This window comes from Dipodomys spectabilis, unplaced genomic scaffold, assembly GCF_019054845.1.
Source record: "Dipodomys spectabilis isolate Male_0828 unplaced genomic scaffold, ASM1905484v1 ptg000015l, whole genome shotgun sequence".
Taxonomy (NCBI): Eukaryota; Metazoa; Chordata; class Mammalia; order Rodentia; family Heteromyidae; genus Dipodomys; species Dipodomys spectabilis.
Window position 1 is genome coordinate 5,614,318 of NW_024870692.1, and position 23,820 is coordinate 5,638,137.

The following is a 23,820-nucleotide window of genomic DNA, read 5'->3' on the forward strand; positions in this document are numbered from 1 at the left end:
TTTTCCATTCCTAACCTTTATAGTAATTTTGTAGCAGTTTTTAAAAAATATATTCATTTGCAGCTGGGTACATTAGTTTATGCCTGTAATCCCAGCACTTGGAGGTTTGAGGAATGAAGATCATGAGTTCAAGGTGAGCCTGAGCTATGTATCAAGACCCTGTCTCAAAACAACACCAACAACAAATACTAAAAACTTTTTGGCTTATACTGTTGGATTTAGAATTTTAATTTTATAGTTGTAAATACATCTCTTTTTCATTTATTTAAGCTTTGATTTTAATCTTTCACATATCTTTTTCTTTCCTTAGGACATTTCCTACTGATTGTGATCTTCTGTTTTTCAGAGTAACAGCTATCCACCAATGTCAGATCCATATATGCCTAGTTACTATGCTCCATCCATTGGATTTCCATATTCATTGGGAGAAGCAGCATGGTCCACGGCTGGAGATCAGCCTATGCCATATCTGACAACATATGGACAAATGAGTAATGGAGAGCATCATTATATACCAGATGGTGTTTTTAGTCAACCTGGGGCATTAGGCAATACCCCTCCATTTCTTGGTCAACATGGATTTAACTTTTTTCCTGGTAATGCTGATTTCTCTACATGGGGGACAAGTGGATCTCAGGGACAATCAACACAAAGTTCTGCTTATAGTAGCAGTTATGGTTATCCACCTAGTTCTCTTGGGAGAGCTATTACTGATGGACAGGCTGGATTTGGCAATGATACTTTGAGTAAGGTACCTGGTATTAGCAGTATTGAGCAAGGCATGACTGGACTGAAAATTGGTGGTGACCTGACAGCTGCAGTGACAAAAACTGTAGGTACAGCCTTGAGCAGCACTGGTATGACTAGCATTGCAACCAACAGCGTGCCCCCAGTTAGCAGTGCAGCACCTAAACCGACCTCCTGGGCTGCCATTGCCAGAAAGCCTGCCAAGCCACAACCGAAACTTAAACCCAAGGGCAATGTGGGAATTGGGGGTCCTGCTGTGCCGCCACCTCCTATAAAACACAACATGAATATTGGAACTTGGGATGAAAAGGGGTCAGTGGTCAAGGCTCCACCAACCCAACCAGTTCTGCCTCCTCAGACTATAATCCAGCAGCCTCAGCCATTAATTCAACCACCACCATTGGTGCAAAGCCAACTGCCTCAACAGCAGCCTCAGCCACCACAACCACAGCAGCAACAAGGACCTCAGCCTCAGGCCCAGCCTCACCAAGTGCAGCCTCAACAGCAGCCGCTGCAGAATCGCTGGGTAGCTCCTCGGAACAGAGGGGCTGGCTTCAACCAGAACAATGGAGCAGGCAATGAAAACTTTGGTTTAGGTGTAGTACCTGTCAGTGCTTCACCTTCTAGCTTAGAGGTGCATCCAGTGCTGGAAAAGCTAAAGGCCATAAACAACTATAATCCCAAAGACTTTGATTGGAACCTGAAGAATGGACGTGTGTTTATAATTAAAAGCTACTCTGAGGATGACATACATCGTTCTATTAAATACTCTATCTGGTGTAGTACTGAGCATGGTAATAAGCGTTTGGATGCAGCTTACCGATCCCTGAATGGTAAAGGCCCACTCTATTTACTCTTCAGTGTGAATGGCAGTGGACATTTTTGTGGAGTGGCTGAAATGAAGTCTGTTGTGGACTATAATGCGTATGCTGGTGTCTGGTCTCAGGATAAGTGGAAGGGCAAATTTGAAGTTAAATGGATCTTTGTCAAAGATGTTCCTAATAACCAGTTACGGCATATTCGCTTAGAAAATAATGACAACAAACCAGTAACCAATTCAAGGGACACTCAAGAAGTACCCCTAGAAAAAGCAAAGCAAGTGCTTAAAATAATTGCTACTTTCAAGCATACCACCTCAATCTTTGATGACTTTGCACATTATGAGAAGCGTCAAGAAGAGGAGGAAGCCATGCGTAGGGTAAGGATACAGTAATTTTTCTGTGGGTGAAATCTTCTGTGGATGGGATACATTGAGGATGTACTTTAATGTCTCATGGTGTTTCATAATTAAAGAACTTAACCAGTTGTCTTAAAAAATAACCCTGAAACCCTGTCTGCAGTCTGTCTGCATCATTTCCTCTTTTTTTCTAAGGGTAGCCCTTAAAATGAATTTGATCTTGCCTGTTCATGTTCTTCAAGTGGGGACAGTCATTGAGTCTTCGTGATTGATCAGAGATAATGAGTTGGACTTTTATTATTAAACTTCTGTGAACTAGCTAGAGATTTTAATAACTAACCATTTTTTTTCCAGTGGTTCTAGAGATCAAACTCTTGCTTTGCATGTAGCCATATCTTCCAGTAACTGGTCTTAAAAAAATCGGTTGTATCAGGAAATGTATTTGGAATTTTAACAGTTTTAAAAGAAATGTTTGACTTCATTTACATTTACAAGGATTTTTTTTTTTAACATAGAAAGGAAGTTTGTTTTTTGTTTTTGTTTTGGTGCTGTTCCTGGGACTTTAACTCAAGGCCTGAGCATGGATCTTGAGCTGTTTTGCACAAGATTAGTGGTCTACCACATGAGCCACAGTTCCATTTCCAGCTTTTTTGGTGATTGATTGCGGAGATTCAAGTCTGATGGACTTTCCTGCTCAGGTTGACTTTGAACCACGGTACTCTGATCTCAGCCTCTAGGGTCTCTGGTATTACAGGCATGAGTCACCGGTGCCCAGCTTAAATATTTTTTCTAATTTGTTCAACTGAAGCACTTTGAACAAAATATAGTAAGGTAGATTAGATTGAGGACGACGTAGGCTTTAGAATTAGATTCTACCTTTTAATTTCTCATTTTGTTACTTCTGCTTCGGAAACACAGGGAAACTTTTTCCCTGCAATTATAGATAGTGTTAATTCTTGACTAGAATTTGATCACAGGATAAAGAAAAGTTTATAATATTCACTGCTCTGAACTAATAAAATGGTGATTTTAGAACGAAAGAAAATACTAATATTAACATATTTTTTTCCCACAGACAGTACCTTTAAGTTTCTTTCAAGCTGGCTGTGGTGGTTCATACCTCTTAGGGTGGCTACTGGTGAGGCCGAGATCAAAAGAATTGTAGTTTTGAGGCCAGCCCTTGCAAAAATGAGAAACCCCATCCCAGTAACCGAAAAAACTGTATGTGGTGGCACAAACTTGTCATACCAGTAAGTGATAGGACATGCAAATAGGAGAGTCATCTTCCAGGCTAATCCTGGCAAAAGCAAGACCCTATCAGAAATAACAAGTGGGAAGAGGAAGTAAGCTGAAGTGGGGGAATGCTTCTTGGCAAGCATGAGGCTGAGTTCCACCCTCAGTCCTACTAAAATAGTTTCTTTTGAAAAGAGGCAAGGGTGAAGTTCGAAGCTTTTACAGTAAATGACATTTGCTACCATGAAAAGTCCTTTATGGAAATTGAAGATTAAAGCAGAAACCTAATTTAACTATTTAAATGAAATAATATGTTTCCTTGTATGAACTTAATGTCTGTGCTTCTTGGGTTGTGTGTAGCAAAGGGAACTGCTTCAAAGAAAATTCCTAACCCAGTGGTGAATCATGTGAGAAGAATAATCTGGAGAGTGGTGTCCATGATTTTTTTAAAAATGAACCGTACCATCTGTTTGGTACTGAATCTAGTAGTACCCATTTCTAACAAGCACCCCAGGTGATTCTGGCACTAGTGGATCATTTTAAATAATATTGCTGATATAATAGAATTTTCTCCTAGTTCTTTGTGGGAAGTGACAAATAATTGGACCAATATTGCTTCTGAGTTTTTGACTCTAGCAGTTGAATAAATGGTCATACTGGAACTACAGTTTGGATTAAGAGAAATGATGGTAGCTGAAGATTTTTTTTTGGAGTTATGGGAGTCAGACGTAGTGGCTTTTTGTTCATGGACACTTGTTTCAGTGAAGTCATATGAGATTATCTAGAAAGGTGTGCATGTTGAGTTATTGATTAACTTTCTTCTGCCAACGAGCTTTCTGCAATTTTTCACTTTCCTTTCCAATCTGAAAATTTAATACTAGTTTAATCAGTTTTAGTATTTTAACATGCATGTCTCGGTGGTTAACTTACTATGTTCTGGAAGAGTAATTACTAATAGTGTGTGTGTGTGTGTGTGTGTGTGTGTGTGTGTGTGTGTGTGTTACGGTACTGGGGCTTTTCTGCTCAGGTTTGCTTTGAACTGCAGTCCTCATATCTCAGCCTCCTGAGTAGTAGTGGCTCATTCAGCATAATCGTTTTGCAGTTTGTTGTTGGCAATTCTCATTCTTTTATACTAGGCAATATTCAGTTGGTTGATATACCACAGTTAAGTTGTTTCTGGTTTTTCTTAGTAAAATTTTAAACTATTTTATTGCTAAGGTCTTATACAGAAGGGTTACCACTTTTTAAGTCTAGTTTTGAGGGGATATAAGTAGTTTATCTGTGTACATATATTTAATTTTAGAAAACATTGAGTAATACCAATTTCTGTGGAGTCTACAGCTTTCAATTTTAATTTAATTTTAACTCGTGAATTTGTGTAACCATAGCTTCAGTTAGCATGCAGAACAGTTCCACTTCTTTTTTGTTTTTGTTTTTTTTTGGGTCCGGTCGTGGGGCCTGAACTCTGGGCCTGGGCGCTGTCCCTCAGCTCTTCAGCTCAAGGCTAGTGCTCTACCACTTGAGCCACAGCGCCACTTCCGGCTTTTTTCTTTTTGCTTATGTGGTGCTGAGGAATCGAACCCAGGACCTCAGGCATGCAAGGCAAGCGCTCTACCACTGAGCCACCTTTCCAGCCCCGAACAGTTCTACTTTCTTCTGGTGGCTATTGATCTTGACTTAGGAGTGTGTGTGTGTGTGTGTGTGTGTGTGTGTGTGTGTGTGTGTGTGTGTGTGTGTGTGTGTGTGTGTGTGTGTGTGTGTACGTGTACATGTGTACTTGAACTCAACTTGAATACTGTCAGGTTTTTTTGCTCAAGGGTAGTACTCTACCACTTGAGCCTACACCTCCACTTCTGGAGTTTAAGTGGTTAATTGGATTCCTGCTCAGGTTGGCAATCCTCAGATCTCAGCCAGAGTAGCTAGAATTACAGGTATAAGCAAACTGGTGCCTGTCTTTATTGTTTCTGATTACTTTTTCCTTTAGAGAGATCCTAGACTACTTTTCTTTTTGTCACATATTCCTCTTTCTATATTTATATTGCCTCACATTTGAAATTTTTTTCTGACCCAAACTTTCAAATCAAGTAGATTTAGTACAGAAACGTTTTTTAATTGACTCACAGATTGTTTATTCTTTTGTTCCTAATTCTCAAAAACATATGGTTTTATGTTCTTTTTACATAGGATCCTTATTTTAAATTGTATTCTGCCTTCTGAATGATTCTGTTTCCTCTTTCATCAAGCATTTTATTCAAATACATGAAAATTATATGTTGAAGGAAGAACTACACAAATACTGTCAAGGCTTTTTTCCTGCAGTTTCAAACATCACTGAGCTCTTTATTCTGAGATAGAGGGCATAATGTTTTAATCTTTAGATGAGCAGACAGGATACATCAGATATTTCCTCCATAGAAGGCTTGACTGCAGAAGTAATGTGGAGGACTCCGTTTGTCAAAATAGGAAGGGAGGGGGTTCAGTCAGTTACAACAAATTCCTAGCCATGTCAAGATGACATTTTGAATGCCCTTGGCTAAGCCAAGTGTCATTGACCCACATCTATAATCTGAGCTACTCAAGAGGCTGATCTGAGGATCATGGTTCAAAACCAGCCTGGGCACAAAAGTCCTAGAGACTTCTATGTCCAACTAATCAGCAAAAAGCCAGAGTGGAGCAGTGCCTAAAGTAGTAGAGCACCAGCCTTGAGTGAAAAAGCTAGGGCCCACATGTGCGCTTGCACACACACACAGTTCATGTCCCAGGGCCCACCCCCGCCCCTTCCCCCCAAAAGTCCCAATCTGTTACCATAAATGAGCTCAAACTTTTAAAGAAAAAGCCAGGTGTTATGGCACATACCTATAATCACAACATCTTGGAAAAAGGCGGCAAGTCTATAAATGCAAGGCTAGATTAAGGTACATAGTAAGTTCAAGGCAGCCTAAGCTAAACAGAAAGAGCCTGTCTCAAAAAAAAAAAAAAGCAAAAAAAATGCTCAGTGGTAGAATGCTTGCCTAATACATGCCTAGATTCAAATCCACACTGTAAAATAAATAAGGAAAATAAAACATAAACATGCAAGAGAAATAAAGTTATAGTAACCAGAAATAGTTGATGTATCTAGATTGGTAGGGTTATAAATAAAATGTGGTGTTTTTGTGCTCATGATGAAATTTGTTTTTTCTAATGTTCAGTAAGGCCTAATACGATTTTACTGGCCACATTTGTTCCCTCTTTCATTAAATACTTAAGTATATTCTAGGCCTGTTTTTTCTATGGGTTATTTGTCTTATTCTGCGTGCGCGCGTGTATGTGTGTGTGTGTGTGTGTGTGTGTGTGTGTGTGAGCGTGTGAGCGAGAGAGAGAGAGAGAGAGAGAGAGAGAGAGAGTGAGAGTGTGTGTGTTACAGGGCTCAAATTCAGACCTTTGTGCACCTAGGCTGGCACTCCCATCCTGAGGGTTAATCTTAGCCCCTTTTCTTTAAATAGACTTATAGGATTTCTCTATATATTTTTAGTTTGTTTTTGTTTTTTGTTTGGTCCTAGGTTGAACTCAGGGTCTGGGTACTATCCCTGAGCTGCTTTTGCTCAAGGCTAGTTCTCTACTACTTGAGCCACAAAGCACCACTTCTAGCTTTTTCTGTTTATGTGGTACTGAGGAATTGATCTCAGGGCTTTATGCATGCTAGGCAAGCACTCTACCACTAAGCCACATTCCCAGTCCCTGATTTTAGTATTTTTGATGCATTGTGTTCAAATCAATTTTTCATGTCTTTTCAGAAAAGGTAACCTTTTAAGTTTTCCTTGAAAGCATTCCTTGAAAATTTATTCAAAGTTATGAATCTTTTTTTATAATAAGCATGGTTTGTGTAACTTAGAGTCTCTGGGACTGAGAAATTTACTGATCCTAGCTACTTAGGAGGTTGAGATTTGAGGATTGCAATTCCAGGCTACCTGAGGTAGAAAAGTCCTTGAGACTTTTTTTGTGTGGGGTAGTATGACAGCTTGAGGGGAAAAAAAACCAACTAGAACAGTGTGCTCAGGCCCTGAGTTAAAGCTGGTACTGACACCAGAAAAAGAAGTATAGGTGAATTTTTGAGATGTGTATAGGATTTCATGGTAAAATCAAGGAAGCCATTTAAATGATAGACCATTGTGTTATGTTCAAATAATTTAAGTATTTAAAATTTAGAGATTACTAAGAATATTACTCTTTTCAAGGAACTAAAGTTTTATAATAGTTGGTTATTTTAAAAGTTTTAAGCTAGGCACTGTCATGCTACTCAGGAGATCTTGCGAGCTGGAGCAAGAAAGTCAGTGAGACTTTAATTCTCAGTTAATCACCAGAAAACTGGCAGTGGAGGTGTGGCTCAAAGTGGTAGAGCACTAGCTTTGAGCAAAATTGCTCAGGGACAGTGCCCAGGCCCAGAGTCATGACCAACAAAAAAAGTTGAAGGCAGGGAAATTTTTCTAAAGTCTTTGAAATTATATTTCCTGTCCCCTTGTTCCATTTTGTAAACACAGTTGACATGATATTAATAGTTTTTCTTAGCATATAGTTATCATTTATTAGATGTGAGTTAATCTCTTGATTGTAGAAACAAACTATAAGATGCTAGCTACAGGGTCCTAATGACAGTGCTGTTTTCATTTCTGAATTAAATTGACTTTACTATCTCTTGGCAGAAAACTTTAAATTTATTTTAAAATGTTTCAACTCTATTTTTTACTTTCTGTTAATAAAATGACAGATTTTTTTTTAGCCACCAACGAACAATTCTACCTGTGAAAGGTGTAGAGTCCAAAATCTCACATCTAAAATAGAATTGTGTATGGACTATTGATTGACTTTAATAGCCTTTGTTACCAGGTCTTTTTTGTTGTTGTTGTTGGTTGTGGGCCCTGAACTCTGGGCCTGGGCACTGTCCCTCAGCTCTTCATCTCAAGGATAGCACTCTATCACTTGAGCCACAGAGCCACTTCTGGCCTTTTCTGCTTATGTAGTGCTGAGGAATCGAACCCAGGGCCTTATGCATGCAAGGCAAGCACTTTACCACCCAGCTACCTTCCCAGCCCTCCTTTTCGTTTTTGAAAGTTCTACTAGCATATATCTTGTATTCAAGTCAACCATATATTTGGATCTCAGGTTTTTTTTTTTTTTTTAATGTGTTTTTACATTCGTTAGATAAATGGTAAGTATTACCAATAGCCAACAAAGATAAATATCCATACTTTGTAGAATCCAGTCTGCTTGGGTAGATTAATGTATATTTTCTGTATGTTTATTTCTGTATATTTCTGTATATTTAATGTATATTTTAGGTTTTATTGTAATTTACTAAATTTATTTCCAAGTATTTTAAACATTTCGTGCCTTTATAAATAGAATTATTTATTTTGTTGGTCACAGGGCTTGAACTCTGGCCCTGGGCGCTGTACCTCAGCATTTCAGCTCAAGGCAAGTGCTCTACCACTTGAGCAACAGTGCCACTTCTTTTTTTCTGGTGGTTTATTATTGTCTCAAGGATGTTCCTGCCTGGGTCGGCTTTGAACCACAATCCTCAGATCTCGGCCTCCTGACTAGCTAGCTGACTAGCGTGAGCCTGGCTTAGAATTACATTTAAAATTTTTTTTTTCTTCAATTTTGTCTTTAAAATAGCATTACTTAGAGCTGGGTGCTGGTGGTTCATTCCTGTGATTCTAGTACTCAGGAGGTTGAGGATTGCAGTTCACATCCAAGCCAGGGCAGAAAAGTCCATGAGACTCTTATCTCTGATTAACTACTAGAAAACTGGAAGTGGAGCTGTGGCTCAAAGTGGTAGAACACTAGCCTTGAGCAAAAAACCTCAGGGACAGTGCCCAGGACGAGTTCAAGCCCCTTGACCAACAAAAACCAAAATACCAAAGCACATTACTTAAATAGGAAATAAGAACTTTCAAAACAGAATTATGCATACGTGATCAAACATATACACACATATATACATATATTCAATTTTTTGTTACATTTGAGAGCTGCATGCAAGTCATATATTTCTTTAAGATTTTTAATTTTCAGATAATTCAGATTTATAAGAGTTTTGTAGTATAATAAAGCAGACTATTCACTTTCCCAGAATATTCGCATATACATAGTTATAGTATAATATATGTATCTAAACTAAGAAGTTAATGTTGGTGCAGTAGTTTTTAGTTAAATCCTGGGCTTGTCTCAGATTTTCCATCTTCCCAGTGTTGTCATTTTCTGGGTGAAGAAACAACCTGGCTATCTGCCTATCCTTTAGTTATCCTCTCCTGTCTCTGTAACTCCTTCATCTCTCACCTTATTCTTTTGTTGTTGTTGTTGTTTCTCATTATATCTTTGAACAGTTTCAGTTTGCTTTGTGGTTTTCTTTTCACCCCTTCTTACTTAGGGTATGGAGTTTGTTGGGAAAGAATACTCATTATATGTAATATCTTGTTGTTGATACTGAAGTTATTGTGTGCTATGTTTCTATGCATGCCTTCTTGGTATACTCTTATTTTTAGAGTTAGTCACTGTGGCTCACATGTAGAAATTCAAAACTCAAGCCTCATCTCCTGGAGGACTTGCCAAAGAATCAATAGTTTTTTCTTGTCAGTTCACTTTTTTTTTTTTAAGTAACCCCCCTTTGGCCTTGAACTTGGGATGCTGCTGCTTCAACCTCCTAGAGTGATAGAACTTCAGGCTTGCTTCAATATGCCTGGTTGCTTCCATTTGTGGTTTTACTTCCTTCTGGAATACTCAGTTTATCTTGGGTTTGTCCAGTAGTTCTTTCACATTTTTTTCTTTGTGATTTCTAACTCTTTCCTTTTCTGAGATCGTCTTTGGGTTTAATATTCTGCCTCCACAAATAGAGAAGTCATTATTTGCTTCTTGAATCACACACACAGAGTTTTTAAACTTGAAAATCATGTTTCTATGCTACAAAAGGTGTTTTTTAATGTGTGTTTTATGTGTGTTTTGGGTGCACTGTTCTCAAGTATTTGCTCTGCTGATTTTCTTTTGTCTAGGTATTCACTCCTCACTCCCCCCCCCCCCCCCCCCCCCCCAGCAAATCTCTTATCCTTATTCTGTTCTTAGGGCTTTCTTTCTTTTTCTTTCTGGATACTATGGCTTCTAGATACATACATACATACATACATACTTTTTCCCCTGTGGCTCATTTGTGTGACTGGGTTTATTGAAATACTGCTAAAGGTGATAAACCTTAAGATTATTAAAAGGAAAATAACTCATTTGCTTCTGATGTCAAAAGCTGCAGGTACCTCTTAGGATATTACGGAAAGTTACTGTTTTCTAGTTCTTCCTTCATCTGAAGGATGGGCAGCCTTAGCTCATCAATGTAAAAAATAAGTGTTTTTGGGGGCACCAGTGGCTCACACCTGTAATCCTAGCTACTCAGGAAGCTGAGATCACAGTTCATAGCCAGACTGGGCAGTAAAATCTGTGAGACTCTTAACAACCAGAAAACCAGAAGTGACACTGTGGCTCAAGTGCTTGCCTTGAGCTGAAGAGCTGAGGGATAGTGCCCAGGCCGAGTTCAAGCCCCACTACTGACCAAAAAAAGTTTTACAGTGCACTTATTCTTGAGTTCATCATTGTAGGTCAAATTCTGATACTAGCCTTGTTACGTTTTTTTGGTCTTCAGTGTATCTAGGTTGGAGAAGAAAACTTATGCTATCCAGTTTTTTTCTTCAAAGAATTACCATCCCTCAAATCTTAGAATCCATGGGTGGAGACACAGTAGTATTAAAATGGGAAAGGGTTAAAGGTAAGGTGAGAAAAAAGGGATTCTATTGTAAATAATTTTAATTCATTGTGCTGGTACTGAGGCTTGAACTGATGGCTTACTGTCCCCTTTTTGTTCAAGACTAACACTCTTATCACTTGATGAGCCACAGTTCCACTTTTGGATTTTTGTGGTTAATTTTCTTCCCAGGCTGGTTTAAACAACAATCTTTAATCTTGGAGCCTCTTGAGTAGCTAGGATCATAGCTGTGTGCCACTAGTGCCCAGTGTGAATTTTTTTGAAAGAACTAGTCATTAAAAGTAAAAGGGAATTCTGTGCTTCCATTTGGATAGTTTCATAATTTTTACCCTAAAGAATCGATCTTAATGTCTTTCTAAACTATCATTAGGGGCTTACTCCTCCAGGGAGGAAAAAATTCTGTTAATTCTCAGTAGCACACCAATATATGTAATTATGATGTAAACTGTGTGATGTATTCCTTATTTTTATAACAAAAATAATATCATTAATAGCTAGCCACTTCTTAGTCTCAGATGACTACTGATCTATAGCTGATAGTCCATAAATGCTTTGTTGTATTGGAATACTTACATAATATAATGTTAATATAAGGCACAGTCTCATTTCTTGGAAGTACAAAGCTGGGGTTTCTTTTGTTATTTTGGAAGAAATGGACCATAGATTTCTGTTGATAGACTTTTCATTTATGACTTCTAAGTTTATGTTCCCATCCTGGACTTTTTTTTCCCCCTATCTCTAGCCTCATCTTTTTGCTTCATAAATATTCAAATTTTGTGTAACTCCTGTTTGTTTATCCTTAAGTTTCTCCATCTTCTTGAGAGTAGGGCACCACTCATTCTTTCCTATCCCAGTGTTGTTGGTCTTGCTTTCTACATTTATCCAAAGTCCAAACAATTTTCATTATTTTTGACTAAAGTTGTCCATTTTGCTTGAACTTGTAGATTTATTGGCATTTTAGTATTAATCATATTTTTATTTCCATGATGTTATTATACTTCATTTATTTTTTGTTTTGAGACAGAGCCTGTTGTATAATTCAGGCTGATTTGAAATTCACATTTAGCTTTATTTCTCAAATTGGTCTTTCATTTTTATAGTTATGTTTTTTAGTATTGTTCTATAATTTTATAGTTAGTCTCCCTTCCCTCAAAAAGTGCCTCTGCTAACTTTTAACTTTTGTTCTCTTTGAGTCTGTATCTCTCTTGTGTTTCTTGTCATTTGTGTCTTTTTAGGGAACTTATGCTAATCATGTTTTGAATGTTGAATTGGATAATGACCTAGTGCCATTTCCTCTTAGTACTACATACATAAATTTTGAATTGTTTTTGGAGGGACTATTCTTAACTTTTTAATTAACATACTCATATGAAAGTTTTCTAATTTCCATAATGATATTTTAGAGGTATTTAAAAGTGCTTAATCCCCAAGTACTAAGATATATTCAGGGTGTTGTGCTTGCAAGGTATGTGTAATATCTTTAGGACCATTACTCAGACCCTTTTTTTTTCTTTTTTAAGTTTAATGTTAGATATTTCTAGTTTTTGTCTGGACTAACTTTGAACTGTAGTCCTTATATCTCTTCCTCTAGGAAGGTGTTTTTTGAATTTTCAAATATGATTAAATTCAATTCTATGTTAAAATGTGGTCTGAATAAAGTGGATTCTTTGGCATTTCTGAATACATGGCCTAACATGTATTCACTTTTTTTGTTGTATACTCTGTGTGTGGGTTGAATATGTAGTTTTCTACATTCTTTGTAGTTAACTTTTTTACTTACTGTTTGCTTTACTAAATAGTTAATAAGCTAAGAGAAATGATAAATTTTTCCTTCTAGCAACTTATTTATTAGTATACATTGGTTATACACAGTCCATTTCCTTGTGATATCTCCCCACGAGCACATATTTTATCCTGATCTTCATCTTCCTCTTGTTACCCTTCCTTATTCTACTTCCTGCTTCTCAAATCACTCCAAGAACTTCATTGATAAACTTTTCTTTTCTTTTTTTTTATTGATACATTTTTCTTCACCTTCTTTCACTAGCCTTCTTTCCTCATATTGGTGCTCACTCTTTCCAACAGAGGCTGCCCTACTTTCCTGTTACTTATTTCATGTTTTTAATAGTGGCACCATGGGTTTCACTATTTCTAATGTGCATACGTTACATTTTGTTCAGAATAACCCTCTCTATTGCTTCTTATTTCTCAGCCATCCCAATTCCTTATTGAATGGCAGCTTTTATTGAGATTTTTCTGGCAGTTTTCAGTATAATTGAAGTTGTACTTTTAGTTTAATATTATTACAGCTCTTTAAAAACTTTATTATTTGATATATATTTATAACTTTTATCTCAAATAGTGGTTTTGAAATTTGATATTAATATGGTTCTATGATTCTTTGATTTGTGCTTGTCTCCATTAATTTTAACTTTTTGTGTGCTTGTGTTTAGATTTTTTTTATCCATGTATAACAAGATTAGATAAAATTCTGATTTGAGGACCTGGCATGGCAGCTTATGCCTATAATTTTACCTGCTTGAGAAGTAGATGTAGTAGAACCAATTGAGATGTCAAGTCTTTCCCAAGCAAAAAGTTAGATGATATTTAAAGCCAGGTCCAGGCCCAGTGGCTTCAACCTGTAATCATGAAGAAATAAAATGGTAGAGTCTTACTTACATGTTAAGACACTTGGTGCTTTTCAAAGTGCTGATGCGGTACCAGTAGTTAAGTTCACCCGTGAAATTGTTAGAAATGCAGATTCACAGTTTTCACATTAGACAAGTAGTTAGGGACCAATTATCAATGTTTAGACAAGTAGTCTAGGTGATTTTGAAGCTTGTTAACATTTGAGGACCACAGAGTTTCATATTAAGCAGTATGTTGCAGATTACTTAATGTGTTTCATTGGTAGTTAAGTATACTAGTCATTGTCAGAAATCATATTTGAGGGCTGGGAATGTGACTTAGTGGTAGAGTGGTTGCCTGGCATGCATGAAGACCTGGGTTCAATTTCTCAGTATCACATAAACAGAAAGAGCCAGATGTGGCACTGTGGCTTAAGTGGTAGAGTGCTAGCCTTGGGCAAAAGAAGCTCAGGGATAGTGCCCGTGCCCTGAGTTCAAGCCTCAGGTCTGGAGAAACAAAACAAAACATTTGATTAGTAATACACATTTGAATTCAAGGTCTGGACATTGTCCCTGAACTTTCTTATTCAAGGGTACTGGTCTACCACTTCACTTGATCCACTGCTCTACTTCCAGCTTTTATGGTGACTAATTGGAGATAAGAGTCTCTCAGACTTCCCTGCCTGTTCTGACTTTGAACCACCATCCTCAGATTTCAGCCTCTTGAGTTGCTAGGATTACAGAAATGAGCCACTGGAACCCAGTGGAAACACTGGTTTTAAGTTTTGTGGAGTGGTGATTTTGTTTCAATGGCTTATATTTGTCTACTTAACAAGGAGTTTTACTTATATGAATAGACCTCATCTATAATTCATCTTAGTAAAACTATTACTGTTTTGTATTATTTATCTTTAGTTTTACAAAAGGCTTTCATTTGAATATGTCAGTTGTGAGAACTTGGTCATCAGTGTCACCCAACTTTCTCCCCCCCCCCCCTTTTTTTTGGGTGGGTTGTTTCATCATTCTCCCTGAGGCTCCAGAGCAGCCAGGAAACTATCGTATTTCCTTTAGCTTTGCATCGTGTCCTCTGTCTCCATGTGAAAGGTTTTTTAGTATGCTGAATATGAAAATAAGAAAAGGAAAAAAATTACAATTGTAAGTTTTAATAAATATCAAATCTTATTTTAATGCATCTGTTTACTTTCGTTTGCTTCCACCTTATCCAAATAGCTTTCAAATTCCTATAATTCATCATAAAAAATTCATTGGAAGGACTGAAAAAACATTGCTATAGTATCCTCACCTTAAATCCTGTGGGAGAGATAAGTCGGGTTATGGAGTGGCATTAAACTCTCCTGAGATAGTGTTTGTGATTTCTTTGTGGGTTTTTTGTTTGTTTGTTTGTTTGCTTGGGGTTTTTTTTGTTTGTTGTGGTACTGAGGTTTGTATTCAGATCATTGTATTCTCTTACTAGCACCTGGTTTTATTTAAAATGTGTAATGTGGAAGTATGTTGTGATTGTCCAACTATGATATATAGAAATAATAGTAACTGATTATTTAAATTAGTATTTGAAGAACTTTGAAGAGATGATTTACATGATATGTATATATAATTTAAAATTTTAACAGTATTTATTACATTTTTTCTATATTTTTCTTTCAGGAGAGAAATAGAAACAAACAATAATCGTATGGAGATGTCCTATTAAAATTACAACACTAATGATGTAGACTCTGGAAATGCCTAATAAGTCAAAGAAGACGTTATTAAAGCTTTTTTTTCTGCTTAAGGTGACATCTTTGAACACTTTAACACAAATTGACTCTTCTTGTAATGGTTTTCATCAGCGCATCTGCCCTTATATACTCTCACCAAACACACTTGAGAACTGTAACTTTGTCAAGCACTTTCTGTCCTGAAGCTTTTACCAGTATCTGCTGTCTTTTGTAATTATGCATCCTAGCTTAAGGCACAGAAGACTGAATGAATGCAAGGATTCATTAACTCTGAATTTGTTAAATACTAACAGTTAACCATTAGAAGTGGTTCAATGATGTAAGAGTCACACTGCTTCAAACTTTCTTTGTTGTAGTTTTTAAATTGTCAATTTTTAGCTATATGACAGATTAAAAGCAAAATAATCATGCCATATTTAGTCCTGAAGTTGAAGTCTAAATGTTTATGTGGAAAATTATTGTAGTAAACTTTTAATATGGCAAAGCAACCTTAAGCTCTATTTTAGCCAAATGAAACATAATCTGAAATTATATTAGAATGTTTCCCTGTCTTCAAACTGTTTGGTGTAACAGAATATTGATATGCAGCTTGGTGGATTGCACCAAATAATGCACATTCTTCTTCCCTCCTTTCCCTAATTATATGTACCCTGAGAAATGTGCATTTGTCTGAGCAATTATTTTGTTTGCTACCACTTAATGAATCTCAAAATTTTGAGTACATGTACCTCAGTCTAATCAGACTTTTTATGACCTTTATAACTACATTTAAAACCCTTAATTCCTATTTCTGGGTGTTTGCGAGCCTGATTGCTATCATGAAGTAAAAATTTATTACTCTAGGTATTCACTAGCTAAATAAACATAGTTCTTGTTTAGCAAGCATATACAGCTCCTCACCTTTTTTCTCCAGCTTTTGCAATGTCCTGGCATCTTTAAAATACTTTGAAAATATGGCCTTGATCCATGAATTAAATCAGTATCTAAGTGAATGTGTTGATGTTTTATTGATCAGATCTATATAAGTGGGAATACAGCATATATCTGGGTATTCTTGTAGTTATCTTTATAACATCTTGTTTTTTTCATTAATTACATATCAACGTTAATTTTGTATCTTGAAACAAATTGATTTTGTATAATTGAATGTTATGCGTCTGTATTAACTGATTTGATGGCATAAGGTTATAAAAATAATGTCCCTTCCCTATATACTGTTCCAAAAAAGGAGAAAGCTATGTAGAATGAATGATAGTTAAGGATGAAAATAGCAATACAGTAGATTTGAATACCTTGCATTACTCCTTTTATGTTTACATCATGTTTAGAAATGTTTTCATTTGCTATGGTCTCTGATTACTTAAACTCAAAAACCTAGTGACAGATATTTGAGGCTTTCATTTATGTAATTTTTGTACAATATTTTCTTAAAATGTACAAATACTGTACTATTTCACTAGACTACAGTATTTGTAGATAACTGTAGCTACTTCACAATTATTTGGTAGTCCCAGTATAGTTCTATCAATGTTTACTGAAGGGAACATCAAAACGTTATTGATAAAAATAAAGACTTTCTTCAAGGAAAATTGCACCTATTTTACCTATTTGAGACTAAGCCATGAAATCTTGTAACATGTCTCTTAGCTATTATAATGAAAATCGGCATTTGGGTATAGTCACCAGAGCAATGTTCTATATCCTTAAGATTGTATAGATAGGACATATCGAAGATGACTGTTGTCATTCTGGAAGGTCCTATTAGAGAAAACTGTAAAAGGGTGACCTTGTAGGAAGGAGCTAAGTCCTCTCCCTGAGGTTCTCTTTTTCTTGGTGCTTTATTAGCAACTCTGGATATTTTTATAAAACTAGTTACATTACAAATGGATTCAAACTTGTTTAATTTACATTAGGTTTCTATGTAAGAAATGTCATGGAAACACCGAAGCAGGCTGACTGCAGTAGACTCAGACCTGTCCAATGTAGTTGAGAGTCTATGCATGGTGAGGAGTACATCCCAGTGCCTTTAACCTGGATTTCTGATCTTAAAGTGGAATGGGTGCAGCATTCCTGTGGAAAAAAACAAGACCTTTTCAGCTGATAAATTTGTGGTTTTCCCATTTAAGTTTTCCCCAAAGCACCAACCTTCTTTTCCTTCTTGGTCGTTCATTGTATTACAAGATAATTTTTTCTCTAAATGAAATTATTACAAGTTGTCTCCAGAGCACAACTAGTAGAAAGTTGTTTAACTGTGGGGACCAAAAGGGAGAGAGCCTGGGCTCTACAGGAGGAGATACAGAGTTAAATGTTTGAGTAATCATGACTTAAGACATTAGCCCCATAAATTTCTTGCGTTTTTCGATTTCTGATTTGAATGGTTATTTTAAAGCTACCTTCTGTGGGTATTTCATTTTGAAAGGCATTATAGTTTGTATATTTTAACAGTAAGGGGGGGGGAAATGTAACCAAAATTAGTATTCTTTCTCTATACTCATTGGTACTTGAATATTCCTTTTAAAAAATTACAAAAAACACCCAGTCTTTTTCGTACTTAATTCCTCATTTTAATGTCAGTGATCTTTTTAATTCAGAAGCTGTGTTATTTCTGAGTACCATGCATGGGGGTTAAGATGATATTAAACAGTTTTCAATTAAGAAAAAAAAAAGAATCAGTTTAAGGCATTTAATCACTTCAAGTGCATTCTGCATCCTTCGGGGGAAAAATAAGTTTGAGAGATTTAAGAGAATTGTGTTTTCATTAAGTTTTGCATATCTTTGTTATGCCATGTAAATTCCCTTTTTCATATAATTAAAAGAAGGTTATGATGGAATGATTAATTCATATACATCCACTTGTAGCAGTTACATGAGAATTTGAATTTTGTCGTGTTTGGGTTTGTTCATTCCTGTGAATGATGGTACAGTTAGGTGAGATTTTCTGTTATGGTACCCAAACTCACCATTGGTCCTCTTTAATCTTTGAGGGTTTCAATAAAAATTGTTCACTCATATCTGTGTTCTGTTTTATCTATATAAACAAGTATTGTCTGCTAAAAAAATAACATTGCCTACTATATTATGGATTTTCTGGTTGCCATACTTACTAAATATAAATAGGCTAAAAATAATTATAGTTGGTCATTAAAGTAGGGGAGTTAAAGAGAAGGACATCAGTTTAATACTAAATACTAAACTTAAGAGCAAAAAGAAGACCTATTTATATTTTTATGTGGTAGAAGGAAGTGGAATCTGTTGTCCAGTAAACATAACTTCCCACTCGGTCTCAAGGAATGTTTTCTAACAGTTTGTACCCTTTTGAATTAAAAAGTTTATGTCAACAGGACCATGATGATTTGGGATGGTGCATTGATCTTTGCTTAACTTTAAAGCATTTGTTGACATAGGAAAACTAAACATAACAACTTTTGTGCTGGCAAAGCCGGCCAAATGCACACAACACTACTGGCTGAGACCAGGATATGGTCTTAAAAGACACTTTAGTTGAATATGCTTAGCGTTGAAGAAAGTTATTCATTTGGGATCTGGAACTTACATTGCTTTGAAATACTCCCATTTATTAGATGTACTCTAGAAGTTTTTGTATTCTATTTTTTAATTTAACTTAATTTTATCGTAAAGGTGATGCACAGAGGGGTTACAGTTACATAAGATAAAGCATAATCTTGATTGTCTATTCTTTCATTTTTCCTGGTGTATTAGTGATAAACAGAACTGTTCTCCATATCACCTGTATATGATACTGGTAGGTTAATTAGTTTGTAATAGTTCACCAAGTTCAGAGTTCATCTGGTCTAATTTTAGTTATGTAGCATTTGGTACTAAACATTTTAGTACCATATAAATGAAAAAATGGTTTACTACAGTGAAAAAAGTGAAAATGGGTGTGTTCTACATTCCTTCCTGCCATCCCACTTACTCTCAATAGGACACATTTAAATTGTTGAAATATCATTTAAGAACACTGAATTTCTGTGTTAGTCATTAGACAGTTCTGAAAATGAACTACACAACTTGTGGGAGGAAGAAATTGGAGATAGTGAAGAGGTGACACCAAAAAGAAATGTACTCATACCTGATTTATGAAGTGCTAACTCCTCTGTAGCCCACCTTTTTTTTTTCAAAAGCTGCATTTTTTTACAAATGAAAAAAATTATTTGTTGTGCAAGGAGTGGTTTCATTGTATTTAAATACAAGCCTGTGAAGTAAGAACATTGCTGAATTGGTTTGCACTGTACCACTTAATCTATCTCTGGCATTTTGATAATAATCATTGAGTTGGAGAGACAATCTTAAAAAGACTATTCTGTCAATGCTCATCTTCCAGGTCTCAGCCTCCTGGGTAGCCAGAATTAGTGCTTAGCCACTGGCATCTGGCAACTGTACATTTCTTGTTTTTTGTTTGTTCTTGTTGGTTGTGGGGCTTGAACTTGGCCTGGGTGCTGTCCCTGAGCTCTTCAGCACAAGGTGAGCGTTCTATCACTTGGGCCACAGCACCACTTCTAGTTTTCTGTTGGCTAATTGGAGAAAAGGGTCTCTCAGACTTTCCTGCCTCAGCTGGCTTTGAACCGTGATCCTCGGATCTCAGTCTCCTGCGTAGCTAGGATTACAAGCATGAGCTACCCGCCCCTGGCTGTACCTGTACATTCCTAAGAGATACATCTGTAACCAGAATGAAATTACTCTCTAATGGAAAATCTTGGAGATGGGTAATTTCCACCTATTATATTGATTGACATTGATAGATTGACATTAACTAAATCATTTCCCTTGTAAGTATCATTACTAACAACATTCATTTTGTTTTATTCAAAGTAAATAAGTTGAATATGAAAGTCAAGTTTTTTTAACCTACGTTTTGTTTTTTACTTGTTATCTTCTTTAGAAATCAGCTTTTAGCTTTACAGAAAAACGATTGTCAAAGAGGTTGTGTTGCCCTGCACCTAGCTCCCTCTAATCTTAATACCTTGCAAATCAACCCATATTGATATCAGTAACTAAAATGTATACATTCTGATTTTTCTAAGTTTTTACCTATTTCATTTCTGATCGAGGATCTCATCCAGGGTACTATGTTATTTTTAATTGTCTTCATTTTTTTTATTTTTTGCCAGTCCGGGGGCTTGAATTCAGGGCCTGGGCACTGTCCCTGAGCTTCTTTGCTCAAGGCTAGCACTCTACTACTTGAGCCACAGCACTACTTCTGGCTTTTTCTGTGTATTTGGTACTGAGGAATGGAGCCTAGGGCTTCTTGCATGCTAGGCAAACAATATACCACTAAGCCACATTCCCAGCATTTCAATTTTTTTTTTTTATTGTGAAAATACTATACAGAGGGGTTACAATTACATGGGCAAGATAATGAGTACATTTCTTATCAAGCATTGTAGCCTCCTTTGTTTCCCCTTCCCATCCTCCCCCCACACCCCCCACCCACCTCCCCACCCAATCCTCCTCAGCATTTCGATTTTTTATTTTTATTTTTTGGTCGGTCATGGGGCCTAAAGTCTGGGCCTGGGTGCTATCCCTGTCCCTGTGCTCTTCAGCTCAAGGCTAGCACTCTACCACTTGAGCCACAGTGCCATTTCTGGCTTTTTCTGCTTTTGTGGTGCTTGGAAATCGAACATAGGGCCTCATGCATACAAGGCAAACACTCTACTACTGAGCCACCTTCCCAGCCCTTTAATTTGTTTTTATTGTAATGGTTTCTTTGACTTGTTTCTAATGATCATACAAAATAGGCCTGATACTTCATAGAATGTTATTTCAAGTGGATTATGAGTTTGGGGGAGGAAGACCACATGGGTAAAGATGTTTTCCCATCATGTTCAAATGTATGTACTAACAACAATAATAGCTGTTGTCAACCTTGATCACTTGGCTAAGACAGTGTTTGTCAGCTTTCCCCACTGTAAAATTTTATTTTTTGTTTTTGTCAACTTTGCATTGAGAAACCCCTAGATTAGTAAAGCACATCTCTGGTTGAGTCTGAAGGCATTTCCAGAGAAGATTTAGTACTAAGGGGAAGGTATAGCCTGCATGTCAATGATATCACCCGATAGATTGGGGTCCAGATGGGGAAAAGGAAGAAGCCTGGTAGGGCGTTGTTTGCTTCGTAACTGTTATATGAGCTACTCTGTCCTTTCATCATCAACTGAAATCCTGAACTAAAATAATTTTTTTTCAGATATCTGATTCACACTTTAGAGCTGGTTGTCTGGTCTTAGCTTTCTGAATGTACATTTGGCAAATTACTTTTTTTTTATATTGTACTTCTTGGAAGAAAGCCACCCACATTTGGTTGTAGAATTCTGTCATCCTTGTATCTTTGAAGAGAAATACCAGAATATTGTTACTTTAGCAGACATACCAATAGATTTCCTGTTCTGTCTAAAAACTTCCCCTCATTTCCCCCACTTCTGGTAACAGAATAGTGGAAATGCAGAGGAAATAGAGAGCTCATATCTCCTTTTTGGATTACTCCTAGTTGTGTCTTTTTTTTTTTTTTTTTTTTTTAAATTTTATTTTATTGTAAAGCTACTATACAGAGGGTTACAGTTACATGAGTGAGGTAATGAGTACACTTCCTCTTGAACATTGTTACCCCCTCCATTGTTTTCCCCCTACCATCCCCTCCCTCCCTCCCTTCCCCGAGGTTCTTTTTTTTTTGATTGTTCCTAGTTGTGTCTTAACAGGAAATAATAAAGTGATTGAAGAGGTAGTAATAGCTAAAACTTAGGTCATAAAGAAAAGCCTACCTGTAACATTTAGGTCATATAAATGTTACAGGTAGGAGTGTTACAGGTAGGCACTGATAAGGGGAGAATAGCCTGAGGAAGAAATGGTATTTTTAATAGCATGGTACCTGTTTTTGTTTTTTGGTTTTTTTCCAGAGCTGAGGACTGAACTCAGGGCCTTACGCTCGCCAGGCAGACTCTATTCCACTGAACTAAACCCCTAGCTCTGTACCTATTCTTTTAATGTAATTCATAAGCACACTTGGCACAGTGTACACATTCATGGGTTATAGAGACTACATTATGCAATGATTAGATGGTAATTGGCATATCAGAAATAACCATTTTGTGTTGGAGCATTCTAAATCCCTACTAGTTATTTTGTAATATTCAGTTGTCCACTTAACGGTTCATTTAAAGTTGTTGCTGTTCAACTGCATCCTTGTACACAATAACCATCGTGTCTAACCCTTTAGTCCCTCACTTTCTTTGTACACTTTGGTAGCTATTCTTATATTCTATATTATTTGTGATCAATTCTGTAGCACCCACGTAGAATTGAGACTAGACAATGTTTTTATTTCTGTTCCTCACTTACTAAATTAATGAAAGTCTTGGAACACTTCTGTGGTTAGTGTGTAATATAATAGCCAAGAGCATGGACTTTGGAGGTTGGTAGAAGGTTCACTACTTAAAATAAGCTTTGAGCCTGGATTTGCTGATGGATTAAGAAAGTAAGAAGAAGAATGATAATAGAATTTATTTCAGAATGATTTAAGCGAAGTAATATCACTTGCTTAGGCGTAGTTGTTACCTACCTTCCTTTTTTTGTGGAGAATTGAGGACCCTTTGATTGCCATTGAAGATTTTGTTTCTGTTTTTGGTCAGTTGGTAGAGTAGCCTGAGTGTTCGTTGTCCCTGAGCTTTTTTGCTCCAGGGTAGCACTCTACCACTTTGAGCTCTACTTGCAGTTTTCTTGTGGTTATTTGGGTATCAGTCTTGTGGGCTTTCCCGCCTGGGCTGGCTTCAAACCATCATCTTCAGCTCTCAGCCTCCTGAATTGCTAGGATTACATGGGTATAAGCCATGCACACCAGCTGTGGAAGATTTTTTTTGGGGGGGAGGGGAGAGTGTCAGGGTGATTGTTATTCTTTATGTGCTTCTTAGAAGCTGTAATTAAGTCAACTTAGCATTTCATAAGTGATTTGTTGATAATGTTTTTTTAATTTTTTGTTATCTTAAGTAGTTGTACAAAGAAGTTCCCATTCTACAAAACAGCATATGTCACCCATGTTGATAATGGTTTTGAGAGCATTCACAGCCTAAATGAAGTTTTGTTAAAATATTTTTTGTTGGAACTTTCTCAATATGTGTGTGTGTGTGTCAGTTGTGGGGCTTGAACTCTGGGCCTGGGTGCTGTCCCTTAGCTCTTCAGCTCAAGGCGAGCCCTCTACTGCTTGAGCCACATAGTCACTTCTGGTTTTCTAGTGGTTTATTGGAGATAAGAGTCTCACGGAGTTTCCTGCCTGGGCTGGCTTTGAACTGCAATCCTCAGATCTCAGCTAGGATTACAGGCGTGAGCCACTGGCGCCCGGCTTCTTTCTCAATATTTTTGGTGGCTATCATCCATCCCTTTTCTAAGTAAAGTGTAACAGTGTAACTTGTCTTGCTAGAGCAAAGCAAAGAACAAGGTTAAGAGAAACCTGCAAACAGCAGGGAAAAAATTAAAACAACAGATTAGGAAGGAACTTTTCTA

General features: G+C 36.8%; 1 protein-coding gene across 12 annotated transcripts in view; it reads left to right on the plus strand.

Moving 5' to 3' along the window:
- The window catches only part of Ythdf3 (YTH N6-methyladenosine RNA binding protein 3), a 35,183-nt gene extending 16,865 nt beyond the window's left edge, over positions 1-18,318 (plus strand). For all 12 annotated transcript variants that reach the window (XM_042666799.1, XM_042666735.1, XM_042666746.1 and 9 more), the window contains 2 exons: positions 347-1,945; positions 15,236-18,318. In XM_042666799.1, coding sequence (XP_042522733.1) covers positions 347-1,945; positions 15,236-15,259 — 1,623 coding nt within the window. In that variant the 3' untranslated portion in view covers positions 15,260-18,318. The remainder of the gene's footprint in view (positions 1-346; positions 1,946-15,235) is intronic.
- The last annotated feature ends 5,502 nt before the right edge of the window (positions 18,319-23,820 follow it).